Genomic DNA, 15,605 nt, shown 5'->3' with positions numbered 1-15,605 from the left:
TATGTGAAGCTTGAGTTTATTTATTGCAGGTGTGAACCCATATCTCTTGGAAAGCTGCATTAAGTGTAGTTCATCACCAGAATACAATATATTTCTTCCGGAGCAACGATCTCCATAGCATATTTTTATGCACACAGCTTTTCTGATTTATGAAGCACCTGCTCTAAAAATGCTCTTGTTACACATGATCCTGTACCTCACATATGATCTGCAAAAGAGAGGAGAATTAAGTGTAAAGATAATTTTACTTGTGGCAGAATGAATGGGACCACAGCAGTTACCCAAAGGAAAAAAGAAAAAAAAGGTGAAAATATTACACCTAGGCTGTTTGGTATCATTGGCACAGATGAAGACAAAACAAGCAAAGAGCTGACGAAACAAATACAGGAGGTCCTGTATAAAACATCCACTGGTTTCAGCAGGAGTCTGAATGTTTTGTGTTTGGAAGCTCGGGAAATTCAGTCAAAACCACACTATCATGACAAAGCTGTCTTTGCTATCTTGTATGTGCTCCTGAGCTAGACCATCATGTCCTTTAGGTCACCTGAAGAAATCACGTTGAAGTCAAGTAGAACAGCCACCCTCAGGCAAGGCCCTGGACAGGATCCGCTCTCTACCAGAGGACCACAACTCTCAAAGTTCATCCTCATGTCTGTGGTCATGACCAACACCCATATTCATTTCCAATGATCCCAGGGAGAAAGCTGTTGGGGAAATGGGTCTCGATTCAGGGATATGTTCTCTCCTGTACTTTTCAATGTAAGGTTTAGCCACTTCCCACACCTGTGAAACAAGAAAGTGAAACAGCAGAGTCAGAGGCAAAACAAAAGGTCAGGTAAGACATCAATGCACAAGTTCAGGAAACCCTGTAGAAAAGTTTCTGGGGCAGAGGCGAGAATTAGAGACCTACGTAAATATGCTGTACATGATCAGCGGAACCAGAGACACAGGCAGAGTGAGGTTTAGGGAAGAGCGTGTGGATGGAGTTGACAGGGGATGGGAAAAGATACAGCTCCAGGGGGACAAGGTGAAAGGATTCAAGGTGAAAACATTGCATCTTGTCACCAGGTTAATGCTTTGTGTGTAATAGTTGGGAGAGGATCGCTGTCACTTGCTAGAAAACCACGTGGTCATGAAGGAGATGGGGAAGCAAAATGGCAGCTGGCATGGACAGAGAAAAAGGAAAGGGACAGTGGCTGGGGTTTAAGGCAGAAAAGGAAAATGTTCTAGTCTCCTTTGTCTCTCCTCCTGTAAGGGTTGCAAGGCAAAAAAAAAACCCCAACCAATCCACAAATGGGATTTTCTTTTCCCATTTGCTTACTCTCCTCAATTCTGCTACTTATATTTTACAAACAAATAAAACAGATCCCAGAGCTGTACAAACACTTGGCCCAGGTTAACGCATTTCACCACACTATTCCCTCATCCACATCCCCTTATTGTTTCCAGACAACGCCCAAGGTCCTCAAGGCTGGAGAACACTCACTGCCCCAGGAACGAGGATCACCATCTGTAGAGACTGCCAACTTCTTTGGACATCTGTGGGGTTATAGGACCCTTTCCTCAAACAATTCAAAGTTGGACCTATGTCTGGACCCTGACAGATTTAATAGTGTAAGCTATTTATTACACAGGGCAAGTTTAGGAACTGATTTCTAAATCTATCCCACTAAAAATAAGAAAAACCAAATCTCAGAAAATCTGGTGGGTTCGCTCCAGGCAGAGGAATGGTTTTAGTGAGGCCATCCAGTGAATGGAGGGTATTTCCAAACCAGAACTGCAGCATGGTCCTCCAGACAGTCCTACTGCACGTGCTGAAAGTCAACACTTGCCTTCTGCTCCACAAGCAGCCTGTGAGCTGCTTCGATGTCTGGGGCCATGAAGCGATCCTTCATCCAAGGCCTGTATTGAGACACATTGCAAACATTGGCCAAACATTAACCATCACTGCCAGCAGCCGGTCTCCAGATGGGTAACCTCTGGGGGAGCCATTTATCTGATCTTACCTCACAACGGAGCGCACAAGGTCATAGACCTTCTCCAATGGCGTTGTCGTTCTCAGAGGGCGTAGGAATTCAATGCCCTGGCAGGCCGCGAGCAGCTCAATAGCCAGAACTAGGAAATCAGAACAGTAAAAGGGATTTTCGGCAGGTACAGCTCAAGGTGAGGTTTCCCTTATAAAGCTATCCCTGGCATTTGATCTGGCACAGCTCAAGGTGAGGTTTCCCTTATAAAGCGATCCCTGGCGTTTGTTCTGGCCAATATGATGTGGTTTCAGGCAATGTGAAAAGACCAGCGGATTCACACGCCCCAGAGAGGCAGCCCAGCAGCAGGATCGTTTCATGGATGGTGCTGAGGGTAGTATCCTGCACTTCAGCAAGCAGATTTTGGGTGCTCTGCCATACAGACATTTCAGTGTGCCAGGAACTCCTGGTCACCAGTCTTAAATCCACAGGAATCATTTCCAGGGTATCTTGAATACTCAAATTAATGGCCATCATAAATCAGAAAACCTCTTTAGGACTGAGAAGAAAGGGACCTGAGCTATAAAAGAAAATTCTGCCTATGAAGCTTGCAAGAGCCCATGTGAAAGCACTAGTAAAATTAGAGCTTTGGAAGAGTCTTCTGTCTGGTGAAGTTTGCCCCATATCTGCCTACCTGTCCTGGTTTAGCCAGGATAGGGTTAAGTTTCCCCAGCAGTGGGGGGAAGCTCTAGCCGGGTTATTCATATATCATGCTGATGTCACATCCTGGCGTGAGCGCGGGGAAGAATCGGTGGACGCATGGGTTGGCGCCGCCGGTTCTCTCACTGCTGTATCGGTATATACCTTGCTCTGTTCATTGTTATCACTGTTACTGTTATTGTTGTTGTTTGTTGTGTCGCTGTTGCACTGTTGTATTAAACCTCTCCTTATCTCAGTCTCAGGGCTTTGTACAAAAGGGAGTGGCAGCGGCCGCGTGGTCTCAGACCCCGGCAGGGATTAAACCACCACACTACCTCACATCTGATCATTATTAGCATTAGTTCCTCGTTTTCACGAGCCAATTCACCCAAGGAACTGGGTGAACCAACTGGATCTAGGACACACTGTTTCTCAGCATGTCGTTGAAACACACGGTTTCTCAAACTCATTTCTCTGCACATGAAAAATGTATTTCTATAGAACTAAGTCTTCAGAGCACTCAAATGTATAAACTTAAGTGGGCTAGTTCAGTATTTGTGTGCCGTGTATTATTCTGCTCTTCCACTAACAGCTGACACCTGTATCTAAGCATACTATCTGCTAAATAAATTTTAAAAAAGGTAAAGGAGCAATCTGTCCTTGTAAGCATGAGAGGAAAGTTTCGCTGAGTGTCCTGCAGTAAGCAGTTTTGTTTCACAAGAAACACTTAGTGCTAGATTTACCTCATTTCTGTTAGAAAGATCCAAATACTTGTAAAAGAATGTACTTAACACAGTATTTTTTAGATAGTTCTTTCAGCTGCATTAACTTCTTTTTTCTTAAAATATATCTATAAGGAATGGCACTAATATCTTAATCTAGTTACATACATAATGCCTGTCTGGAAATCAGCATTTTTATTTTACCTTGTTCCACATGTTCAATAACTCTCAAAGCTTTTCTTGCAGCCCATCCTCCCATGGACACGTGATCCTCCGTAGCAGCACTGGTTGAGAGGGAATCCACAGAAGACGGGTGGCACAAGGCTTTGTTCTCAGAAACTGAAAAAAAGCAGCACAGTGAATGTAGGACAGAATGGGCACTAGACAGCAGAAGCAATGGCCAACCTGGAGCAAAGAACCTGTCCACTACCTAAGGTCCAACTATTGCTCCCCTTTCGAGGACACATCAGTGTTTTACCTGGACTGAGTAATCTGTAATAAACATTTGAAAATTACCATTGTCTCAGAAAACAGTAACCAATATCAGTCTTTAGATGCAAATATTAACCAAATATAGAAAGACTGCTCACTCCTCCATCTCTGGGGTTGGGTTGCTCTGGCTCAAAGGCCTGATGGAAACTGAAGAAAAAGAGTGGACAGCATAACTGAAATACAAGCCTGGTCTTGCCTGTTACTTCAAGGCAACTCTTTGTAAAGAGCACTGGTTCCCTCTGGTTTTGGTCACAGATACTGCCCCCACCCTGGTTTCAAGAAGAGAGATAGAGATCAGCATCTGGTCTCTACTCATCAGAGCTGAGGCACTTGCAGAACTTGCTCCAGGAAGATGCTGCAGGAGCGTGGTACAAATTCTCAGGGGTGTGTGTGCCCAGAGAAGGGACGTGGGCAGCCTCATAGCGAGGCAAGGAAGGGTGGGAGTGCTCCCGCTTTGAAAGCCAGGTGCAAGACCTGGAGTAAGTCTCATGCTGCACCCAAAAGCAAGGAGAATTTGGCTTCAGGAAGGGCTGTAGGCACCACCTGACAACAATCTGAGGTTGAGAATTGCTCTTTAGAAGAGAAGAAACAAAGTCTGCATTCACAGTACTCTGGCTGCATGCAGACCTTTTCTCTCTGAAGCCCAGCAGGATGCTGTGTAACACCCTCACCAAATTAGAGGCTTCAGAAAAGCAACAAGAGCAGCAGAGAGGTGGTGATACCAATTGCAAATAGGCTCAGAGTGACACAGTCCAGGGCCAGAGCCCAGCTGGTGCATTCAGGCAGGCAACAGCAGGTCCCAGAGAGGCTGCATGTGGATACTGCAAACAGTTTGGTCTGGCAGGAACAGTGTTATCAGAGAGGAAGGGAGAGACCCATCCAGCAGCATTGTGAAACATCTGCAAAATTTTTGCAGCTTTATCTATTAACCCTGTGAACAGGGTTAATAGAAGTGAACAACATTAGCTGGTACACAAACACCTTAGAAACTGGCAGAGTGGCTTAAAAATATTAGTAATACCTTGTTAAAAAAAGAAAAAGAGCTCAAACTTCACTTTTAGATAAATTCCTGGCTATTTTGACCAGGGAAAGATGGTTTTAACTCATGGACTTGTGGTGTCAATGCAGCGATGAGTTAGAAGGCAGGGCTGTCATTTTAATTCCCTGCAGCAGAGACCACAAACGCCCTAGAATCTCTTGCTGCAGATTGCAGTAGTGAGCTGCAAAACCTGAAGCCAAGCAACAGCTAAGGCCTGGAGCCATCCTAAACTCTGCCCAGCCAAAAGGAAATGTTTTCAGCCTTCGAACAAGGGGACAAGCATTTCAGGTCTTTTTCCAGCTCCACTTCCCAAAATGGCCCCTAGGCAGGATTGTTTTATCACATCGATTTAGTTCATTGACTTTTTTTTCTGCAGGATGTTTATCTACACATTCATCTGACATCTTCTGTTCTTTTGTCTGTTTGTATCTCTACTCATAGCATGTTTATCTTTATGTTGGCTCATGCCTTCCTGAACCTATGAACTGTAATATCCCAGTGGTCAGCAGGCTCTTTGTTGCCTTAGTCATGAGTACTAGAGGAAAAATGCACTAATGCTTATTTTCAGTGTGTTCCTCCGATAACCAGCCCTGAGAACTCCAGTCTCCTGAGGACTATGGAGTCTGATATTGATGTACAGACCTGGCCATCAAATGGAGACACCGAGTACTAAGGGTATCAGGCCCAGCTTTGAGACAAGTGGTGTCCCTGTGCTAGTGAGAAGTGAGGAATAGAGGTATATCCTGCTTACTGTTCAAGCAGAGGTTCTAGGTTCAGCAGAGTGGGTCAGACAGATGTATGTTTGTTGCCTGCAGTGTTTGCTGTTAATTACAGCCCTATCTGAGCTGATTTGCAGGCTCCTGGATACACAGCTGTCACTGATTTCAACCAAAGCTCTTATGTTGGTGACTGTAAATCAGAGCACTCTCTGCCAGCTCCATAAAGATGCAAGCTGACAAGCAATCCCACCAAACTCCACCTAAGGGTTTGCATGCTCAGAGCACTAAACATGCCCATGGGTCAGTGGAGAATAAAGAATCCCAAGCTGAAATAATTGCAGCTGCACTCAACGCTCAAACTTTGCACCCAGACAGCACGAAGCACATGGAGAAGAGATGGAAAACAGGAGTGAGATGCCTTTGTATCTACTATCAAATTACAACTGCCTTGATATAAATTGGTCTTTCTAGCTTGCTCTCTTGATGATATTGCTCAAGCACTTACCGAGGGCAGCTGCTGTGCAGTGTGCAATCATGAAGCCAGAGTTCAGACCTCCTTCAGTAACTAAAAATGCAGGCAGTTCGCTGAGGGAGGGGTTGCAAAGCCTCTCAATTCTTCTTTCACTAATTGCAGCGAGTTCGTGCACACCAATTGCCAAATAGTCCAGAGCCTATAAAAGAAGATCTCATTAAACCAGATGACAGAAAAAACAAATTAAAAAACCAAACCAGAAACAAATTTTTTTTTTTCTCTAAATGCTTAATTACCTTTGCAGGATATTCACCATGAAAATTTCCTCCAGAAATGGTCTCTGCTCTTTCAGCAAACACCATCTTTAAGGAGAAGTTAAGGCACAAACATGGGTGAAATACAGTTTACATGACAGATATATGTCAGTAATCAGAATATCTTAAGTGAAGGAATGTTTGTGCTAATAGACTTTTATTTGCAAGCACATTATATTACATCTGCATGTTCACTTTTCAGAAAATGAAGACCCAACCTCAGTTCTCCAAACTTGTAGACCAGTTTTGACATGTATTTTTCCAAATAGACTACATAAAATGAGGTGTTTGATCAGGGGTGGGAAGGGGTGCAAACAAACACATGTGTTTGGATCCTAGCATAGCTTCTCAGTTCCTTGGTAGATTCTCTCCATGGCAGATAGCATTTTAGACACGTTGCAAGCAGTAATGCTTACCAGCTATTGAAATGATGTATGTATAGTATCATTATGCTGCTGAGGTGAATCCAGCTTTGCTCAGTGCCAGTGCAAGAACTGTGCACAGTTTACCAGGCTGAGCCATGGTGAGGCTTACCAGCCACATGTCTTTTGTCTGCCTTCCCTGACTGAGCACAAATCTTGCTCTATAGTGCAGGTTTCACACATGCTGCACCAACAGATGTTTCATATGACAAGTCACCATCTGACTACATCCGTTTGGTTGCCAAATCCCATCTATTCAGTGTATAGAATCTCATCTAGGCAACATTTAACATGCGCTAAACCATATGCACACGTGGTTTCCTTGCCCCAGCACACACTTGCGTGCACCAATGCAGACATGGGGAAAGGAAGAGAGGTTGCTGTTGCAACCAATGGTAGTTCTTGGCTAAAGCCACTTACGACTTTTTTGCCTCCTACGCAAATAATTATATAGAAGAAAAGCATAAAACAGGCCAAGCAAAGGTTTACATAGAAATGAAGTCATCAAAAAGATACAGGGTTGTCCGTGGCACTATTGATTTCAGTCATCATGATGTCCTTCACAAAAGCAATTGTATCATTTACAACGCCGTGGACCTAGAACAAAAGACATTAGCACCTGAGCTTGGTATCTACACTTCATCTTCAGGATGCTGACTGAGCTGCAGGCACCCTCTTTCCCATAATTTCCCACACATGGACATGGTCTTGGATTTGCTCTTAAAATCAAGAGCATCATTGTGGGACACTGCCCATCCTAGACACCTGAAAGACTATATTTACTAATATTATGGCAGTATGGCTAAAAGGGTAATCCGAATGTGGCATTCTTTACTTGTTTGGGTTGGTTTACCCTAAATGGAAGATACTCAGTGGCAGAAATATTATTAGCGAAAAAGTAGCCTTACAAAGCCCCCACAGAAAACAAAACCCCTCATTAATTAAATTCCATTCATTCCACTGATTTAATAGCTTTGATCATGTTAAAACTCATGGGATTGAGTTTTTCCAGTATATTTGAGATACTATACTCTGGCTGCTTCTGGAAACACTTCTCCCCAGCTCATGGTCTTAGCACCAATGCAGAAGAAATGCCCTACAAAGCCTGCAAGCACAGAAACCAGCACCTTCACCTTGCTTCCAACACTTGGCCTCTTCCAGATCTGAACACAACTTTCAGACACTGTCTGATGGGTGTGTGCATGGGATCAGCGAATTACATGTCTCCATTAACACTAACTTTGAAGTGAGGGAGAAGCAAAATAAAACCGCTTCCTCTAATGGAGTCAGACAGCACATAATTGACAGTATTTCTGAGGTGGGGACTGCATCATTTATCTATTGCTATGAAAGGAAATAAAAGTCAGTTTTTACCTGAGGGCAGCAGCGCATTGTGTACGCATCCTGAACTCGGTCACAGAATCTATGGCTCTCTGGAAGGAACAAGGGAGGGAAAAAACAAATATTCCTCACTCAGAAGTGTATGGGCTACTGTAGAAGGACTCAGCCTGTCCCAGTAACCTGAGAGGGTGAAGGTTAAGATTGTTGACCTGCTATTTCTGATGGATGATGGTCAGAATCTAGAAGGGACCTGAATCGAAATGCCACTTCAGCCTGCCCTCGATGTGGGCGCACTGCGTGGATATCTAGTAAAACAAGTTAGATTGTTAGGTTCTACCTCTCTTGTCAACAGTTGTTAAGCAAAAGGAAAGGCCCAGTACCCACCAGTGTCAAAGGCCCTTGTTGTACCCTTCAAGACTTCAAGTGTAAGGGCAGCGATTATGTCAGCTTGTCTAGCTATAGCACCAGCTCTTTCAACTGCTTCACATCCCAGTGAGGTGATCATTTGTGTCCCATTGATGAGAGCCAGACCCTTCAAAGGGAGAGCAGACATTAAGAAAAATTCATTGCAGCCATTTCATATGCTGTGATAATTCCCCATCTCTGTGATAACTCTCCTTCTCACATGAATGAGTTAAAGACCTTTGCTTCCTGGATCATCCTGAAATCATAAAATGCACAGCTTGACTGGACATCTTTGCTACATAAATTATTATGTTCATGACCTTACTAAGTCACTACAGACACCCTTGGAGCTCCAGTAGTTCCAAGCAAGAGGTTTATTTCACATTATTTCAAGCTTAAGCAAGAAAAGTACAGGAAATATTCTTTTTCAGTCCTTTAAAGTGGAATTCTATTTTTATTAATTTCTTCTTCAGTTATTAGTTAAACCAAAGAAGTTATGAGCATAGGAGGGTGAAAAATCCAATCATAATCAAGTGGAGAATTAAAATGGCATTAGAAGTTATAACTGCTTTAAAAGATTTGTTGAGTTCAGTTAAAACTAGCTTTAGGTTTGTTCTAAACAAACATGAGGCCCATGGGAGCCTTCCATTTGCCTTTAGGAGACACTGGATTTGGCTTCTTGCTCCTGGTGCTGTTTTACAGCTACTGAGGCCCCTTATTGGAGAGCTCCACAGCTCTCAAATCTGTTGTGTTCCCACATAAACTTACAGTGAGATTCATCTCACCTAGTTTTAATGATCTAGAAGTCAGATACCTGGTTCAAGTCAGTCATCTGAGCTCCTGTTATGGTCAAAGGGCAAATAGGTACATTGAGAGGGCTTCTTAGACAGCTGTTTCAGGATGATATAAAGTGTTTTCTGAAGCTGCCTGTCTCTCTCCACCAACCACAGAGCCAATCTTAACATCAAGCTTGGGTCTAACATTTCAAGTCAAGTAGGGTAACACTAGGAGAGGTGAATCACACTCCTGATCATACTTCATTAATACCCTTCTGGCACTTGATTTAAAATGACTGTTAATTATTTCATGCTTAAATTGTAAGTATGAAGCTACTAGTGATTGACTATGCTTGTTTTCCATCAGCTGGCATCATTATGCTTTATTACCTCTTTTGGTTTCAAGGTAATAGGTCTCAGACCATGGGCTTCCAGGACCTGTGAAAGCAATTAATAAAAAAGTAAATAATGAAAAATATTTTTCAGTAATTCAATCAATAAAACTTTTAAATCTTAAATGTTTCCATAAATAAAAAAATATAAAAATATTAACAAATTCCTTAAGTGATGGGAGAAAAAGAGCTTTATATCACAAACATTTAAAAATATTTTTTTTCTGCTGGGCTAAATAAAGAACAGCAGTTTTGGGCTTCCAAACTAGCACCTCATTTGCCAGTGCCAGTAAAAGAAGATAGTAGGAGCACTGAAGCGAGATACTGTCACAGCCCATTAACATCTACCATGTATTAGCTGATGGGAGAGAGTAATAGGAGAGAAGGCTGGAAACGTCTTGGGAAGGTAGTTCTGCCTCCCCCCTGCCTCACAGCAGGTTTGGTTTGGCATAAATTATTCCTTTATAAATGATTCCCTAACCCTTTCTATAGAAAATCTCCAATGGCAGGAGGAGTCTTACTCAGTTTATTCTATATGCCTATTCTATAGGGCATTCACTCTTGTGGGAATGGCATAACCTTGATTCTGATTAGAATCCTCCCAACCTCTCCAACTGAAGAGGTAATACACCTCAGAGGTGTACAACTGTAACTTCTGGTCCCGCAGGTCCAGGACACACTGGCCTGCTTCCTCCCTACTCTTCTCCCTGTGAGTTCTCAGTACTTCTCCAACCTACGGTGATGGTACAGCTATCAATCCATGAATAAATCTGGTGTTCAAATATTCATGGATAGGAGTGATAGGTGTAGCAGAACAAACTACCATGAAAGACTTTGGAGGGGCCAGACTTGGAGATATTCAACACTAGATCAATCTGCTGATGTATCAGTGACAGAGTAACAATTCATTAAAATTTAATTTCGTTGTAAAACTTCTATCTTGTAAAGGAAGATGCTCTAAAGGTTCCTTGTAACCCTAGTTAATTTATCAAAAATGAAATGTCCAGACCTGTGTATTCACTTAAAGCCATTTTAAAATCACTAGAAATTTTACTGATAATTTCCTGCCTCCAATAAATCTCCAGTTATTCTCAGCATTGAAGCTCTGAATCTGAGAGATGATCTTGGGTTTGTTGTAGCAGTTTGATGTTCATGGAGCTGAAGATGTAGTAATAGTTCTTTCATAGCTGGTATCATATCCCATCCCTCTCTCCCGGTCCTAAATGATGTCACTGTGGTAACTTGTGTTGCAATACTATGGCATGGTATTTCTTTAGGACTTAACAACATGCTGCATATTCACATCTGCTCCAGTGACGTGTGGGTCAGTTATTCCATTCTCATGGATCCACCTTCCTCAAGGTAGAGGATGAGTTGCTAAAAGCAACCTAATCCAAATGCCAACTGGTACAAAAAATCCAAAGACTTTTACATGTTATTAGTCTGAGCAAAAGCTCTCTTTCTCTCAATGTTACATGCAATTTGGCAAATGAGCCAGAAAGTAGAAAAAAAAGCAAATCAGTTGCACAAATCTTACATATTTAGCATCAGCCCAGCCACTCTTTGGGGACCACATCTTTCCCTCTCCAATTAATCCCAGAGCAAGATGAGAGAGGGGGGCCAAGTCTCCACTGGCTCCAACTGTTCCTTTCTCTGGGATATATGGAAGGCAGGATGCTAGAAAGAAAACAAAAATGACTTCTGTTAGAGCTTCCCCTTGATATACTCCTTGGAAAACAGAGAAGCCAGCACATGAGTGTGGTCACAATAACATCCTTCAACCACGGTCAATGGCACCAACAGGACTACTCTTGTTGCAGACTGGAATTTGTCCCTGCTTTCAGGCTAGCTGCAGTTTATAAAGACATAAATTCCCTTAGTTCTGCATTTAGTTTTGGAGTGGGGGGACCACAGCCCAGGGTGACTGCATCTACAGCCACACAGCCAGGCAGGTAGAACATCACTCTTCTCAGTTCTCCATCGCAGGGTGACCACCTGGTGTGGACAAAGCTACCTCTTCATTTCTCACTCCACTAAACATTGGATAACTCCTACAAACCATCTTTGGAGCCCTCTTCCCCCTACCCCAGCCCCCTGAGCACTGAACATGTAGAAATGAAGAAATGGAGCCCAGAGAACTGCAGAAAAAGCAAGGAAGGGACCAGTCTGTTTCATTTCTTTTGCAGAGTTAAACACTGAATTGCAGCTCCTTCATTTGCTGTGGGAGGAGAAGGAGGAGGGTGCAAAAGAGGGCAGCACTGCAGAGAGAGAGGTGCTCTTTGCTCATCACAGCCACACTGGCATGCTTCATCAGAGGGACCATTAACAGACATCAGCTAACGAACAGCACAGACACCCCTTTGGTTTCCCTGTCACAGCATCTGGCAAAGCCACCCAATTTTAACTGCTTTAACAGCCATGGCCTGCTGACCAGCCATGTTCTTCTGCGTGGCTGCCTTGTAGCCCTTGTTCATGAACACTTATGTAGGTCTTGGGAGGTCTACTCACAAAACAGGTGCTGCTCAAGCAGGTCTGCTTGACAAACACAAACATGTGCAGTTTTCTACGTGGTAATAGCTCCACCCAACAATCCTGGCGTCCCAAAAGATGGTGGCACATGTGACAGAACAAACATTAGACACCTGAGCCTTTGTATAAGAGCTTGCCCAGTCAGTCATGTTCTCAGTCAAGCTTAGCCTTGAACTAATTACTTGACCTCTTAAGGGCTCATTTCCCAAACTTCTACCTGTTGCATCCCTTTCTCTCAGCCTTTCCCGTCACTTCTGCTCACACCCATGTTCTTCAACAGAAGAATGGTCTCTAGCCATGATATTCTACAGGACTGGTCACAGCCAAGCTTTGGTCCTGATCTCTCACAACTACCAAGTCAGAAGATCAACATCCATAGCTTGATACATTGAGCTACACCCTTTAACGAAACAATTAAAAGAGGAAAAAAAGGGGGGGGAGGGGGAATTTTCTTTAAACATCTTTTTACCATTAAATGCTTCAATAACTTGCTGGAGCGTTTCTAGGGATATTCCACTGTATCCTTTTGCTAGGACATTGATCCTCAGTGCCAACAGCATGCGAGATCTCTCTGGGCTCAAAGGTTTCCCCACACCTGAAACAGTAACCCTCTCAGTTACCAACCCACTACCAACAGTGGCAGAAAAGGAAAAACACCAAGCAATTTCTTATTACCTGCAGAATGCGAACGAACCAAGTTCACTTGAAGCTCCCTATGGAAAAAAAAGGTAAAAACCCAAATAAGTTTTGTCAGGTTTTATTTTGCACAAAGCAAAGGGAAATAGTGAAGCAGCCCCTCTCATCTAACCACAGAGTACAGGGTTGAACTCCTCCCTCCTCTTCCTTTCCAAAAAGAAAGGATGGAGAAAGCCACACACACAACTTACCTCAGCTTACTGTTTGGAATGACAGTCCTGGCAAACTTCCCAAACCCTGTGGTGATTCCATAAACAACTGCAAGAAACATACACTGCTGGTTAAGGGGGGAACCCGATGAAGTTTTTTTTTAAATGATTAATAGTTAGAGGCAAAAATATTTACCTGTCTGTTCCTTTATGATCCTTTCAATCACTTCTCGTGATTGTTTGACTTTAGCTTCAGCTTCAGGTGTGAGCTGCGACATAGTTTAAATATAATTTTATCTATAATTATTTAAGTTTAATTGCAGAAAGATATATCCACATTTTTAGCTACGTTTGTTCAGGATCTTTACCTTTATCTTGTAGAGCCCCTTTCCTAAATTGACCAAGTCCTCCGTTGTTAGGCTGTTGCCATCTAAAGAAATATACTACACCAAAGAACCACCTTTTAGTTTGGGATATGTATAAAGTTGCTTAATAATCAGAAGAAATAAAAAAAAATACAGTCAAAACTCAGCAATGACAGGAAGCTCACTCACACTTATGCATAAGACAGGAACTTGCTAACAAAAACATAAGCAGCACATTATAATTTAGATTCCTAGACCCAGCCAGTCTAACACCCCCTGCTCTCTTGAATGCTGCAGTAGCTGAACTCTCAGCACATTCTAGTGAACAGCAGGATTTGTTACCGAGTTGTAAAATCACTGGTGATTCCTACCTGTTCTGGTTCTCGGTATTTGCTGTATCTGAAAGTTCTGTAAAGGAAAATAAAGGGCAGACAGGATTTCACATGTAGTGACCATTCAATTACAGCTGGTAATGTGTTTTAAGAATGAAGGAACACTAAAAGAACAGGGAAATCTAGAAAATTATAAATCTGGAGTTGTAATGAAGTTCACAAATGCTCAGAAAAGGATACAAATGAACTCCTTCTGGCTGAGATGGTATGAAATCTGGAGACATTATATCTCCTTCTATAACTAGAAGAAATATGGAAATAAACATGACCAATATTACATTGTATTCGATATACAAATTGATTTGTTATTCATTGTAATACACACCTGTAAGAATTCTAAGTTATCAGCCCCAAATATATTTGTATGCTTCTAGGAAAATAACAAGGGACTATGTAGTTTATTTAAGGTACTCTAAAGGCAAAAGAGCCACTCAACCCTTGGACACACGGTTCATATCCCATACAATCATATAGCACATATGATATCATATACAACTGACGTGTATAGAATCCTGTAGCTTCTATACCTTACATAGCTCTATACTTAAAAACTGGGTGGATTTTGGTATTTTTCCGTAAAAATCATTGACACTATCTCAGAAGCAGTTTTAGATAAACTAAATGACTGTTTGCTGACTCAGATGCCAACACAGTCACTCTGCGATGCATTGCTTAAGGTTTTACTTACCAACTTCAACAAATTCATTGTCCTCTAGAGCATCCTCCACTGTATCATCAAGATCCAGCAAGCCAAGTCCCTTGCACCTTCGAATGTAAAATTTTACTTCTTCCACTGAGGCAAATCCCCCGTTGTCAGGTTTGTTTTTCATGTACCGTCTCACAGCTTCCTTTCCCAGCCACCCGATCGTGTTTGTGCAGTTCAGGCATGGCACTGCCAGCCATTCCCCTCGGACATGCACCGTGTATCTCGGCATGCTTTCTCTCCAAAATTGTCCTTTGATTGAGAAGGGCTGCAGTGTGCAGCAGCCCTACATTTACCACGTGACAGCCTAAGAGCAGTGTCTAGCTGGAGTCCAGTGTCGCAATCAGATACAGGCAAAAATCCACCCCCAAAATCCCCACTTTTGTAAATAAGCAAGATCAAAACATCCACCTGACTCCATCCAATCAAACCAAAGCCTGGGAGCACACCCTTTTCATGGAAAGGCAAAAAATCCCAACCCTATTACCACAGGAATTTTTTTCCAAAGATCACATCAGGAATATAGAAACTAATATCTAGGAGCTGGAATTTATGTAGCAAGAATAGATAAATAAATCAGAATAAGCTGGAATGCAACTGTTCTAAAAACTTAAAAGGTTTAACAGAAGTTAATGGAGTAGTCACCTGGCAGAGGATCACACTAACAGAAACCTCCGCGAGGGACAGGGCTGGAAGACAGTCACCCTGTTATGGATTGGCCACGGCTGCTAGGATTGAAAGGAAACTGGATTATACCCATACGCTTCTATCCAGAGTAGGACGAGAGCAGGCAGGGTAGGAAGCAAGCCTGCTTTGCTCAGTCCAGGCTGAAGTTAGGGAACACAATTTTGTATCATAGGGGAGAAGATTAATGGGTTTCCCTCTGTTACCCCTTCACTTACGGTCTGGAAGATGTTGCTAGAACATGTAGCACAAATATAAGGCCACACCCGCCAGTACTGAGGCTGGTGATGTTACACCACACCTCTTTTGCAGGCAGATGCAAAGTGGAAA

General features: G+C 42.7%; 1 protein-coding gene across 1 annotated transcript; it reads right to left on the bottom strand.

Annotated features, from left to right (window-relative positions):
- Positions 1-14,938, bottom strand: HAL (histidine ammonia-lyase). Its single transcript, XM_074827019.1, has 20 exons — positions 14,577-14,938; positions 14,069-14,129; positions 13,868-13,895; positions 13,500-13,574; positions 13,328-13,400; positions 13,174-13,240; positions 12,962-12,999; positions 12,756-12,881; positions 11,295-11,434; positions 9,756-9,803; positions 8,569-8,716; positions 8,394-8,489; positions 8,218-8,276; positions 7,360-7,440; positions 6,404-6,469; positions 6,141-6,306; positions 3,590-3,724; positions 2,007-2,115; positions 1,833-1,902; positions 1-783 (listed from the first exon to the last, which is right to left on the bottom strand). The coding sequence occupies exons 1-20, from the start codon at positions 14,821-14,823 to the stop codon at positions 634-636; spliced, it is 1,983 nt and encodes a 660-aa protein (XP_074683120.1). The 5' UTR covers positions 14,824-14,938; the 3' UTR covers positions 1-633.
- Positions 14,939-15,605: the final 667 nt, after the last annotated feature.

The sequence above is a fragment of the Strix aluco genome, chromosome 5 (assembly GCF_031877795.1).
Source record: "Strix aluco isolate bStrAlu1 chromosome 5, bStrAlu1.hap1, whole genome shotgun sequence".
Lineage (NCBI taxonomy): Eukaryota > Metazoa > Chordata > Aves > Strigiformes > Strigidae > Strix > Strix aluco.
This window is presented reverse-complemented; position numbering and strand designations above follow the sequence as displayed.

Excerpts from the sequence above, each read along its gene's own strand:
- HAL (XM_074827019.1), bottom strand. The coding sequence starts at position 14,823 with ATGCCGAGATACACGGTGCATGTCCGAGGGGAATGGCTGGCAGTGCCA. Across the intron at positions 14,130-14,576 it reads CAATGAATTTGTTGAAGTTG|TTATAGAAGGAGATATAATG; the intron begins GTAAGTAAAACC and ends TATTTCTTCTAG. Across the intron at positions 7,441-8,217 it reads CAATGCGCTGCTGCCCTCAG|GTCCACGGCGTTGTAAATGA; the intron begins GTAAAAACTGAC and ends CTTTTGTTCTAG.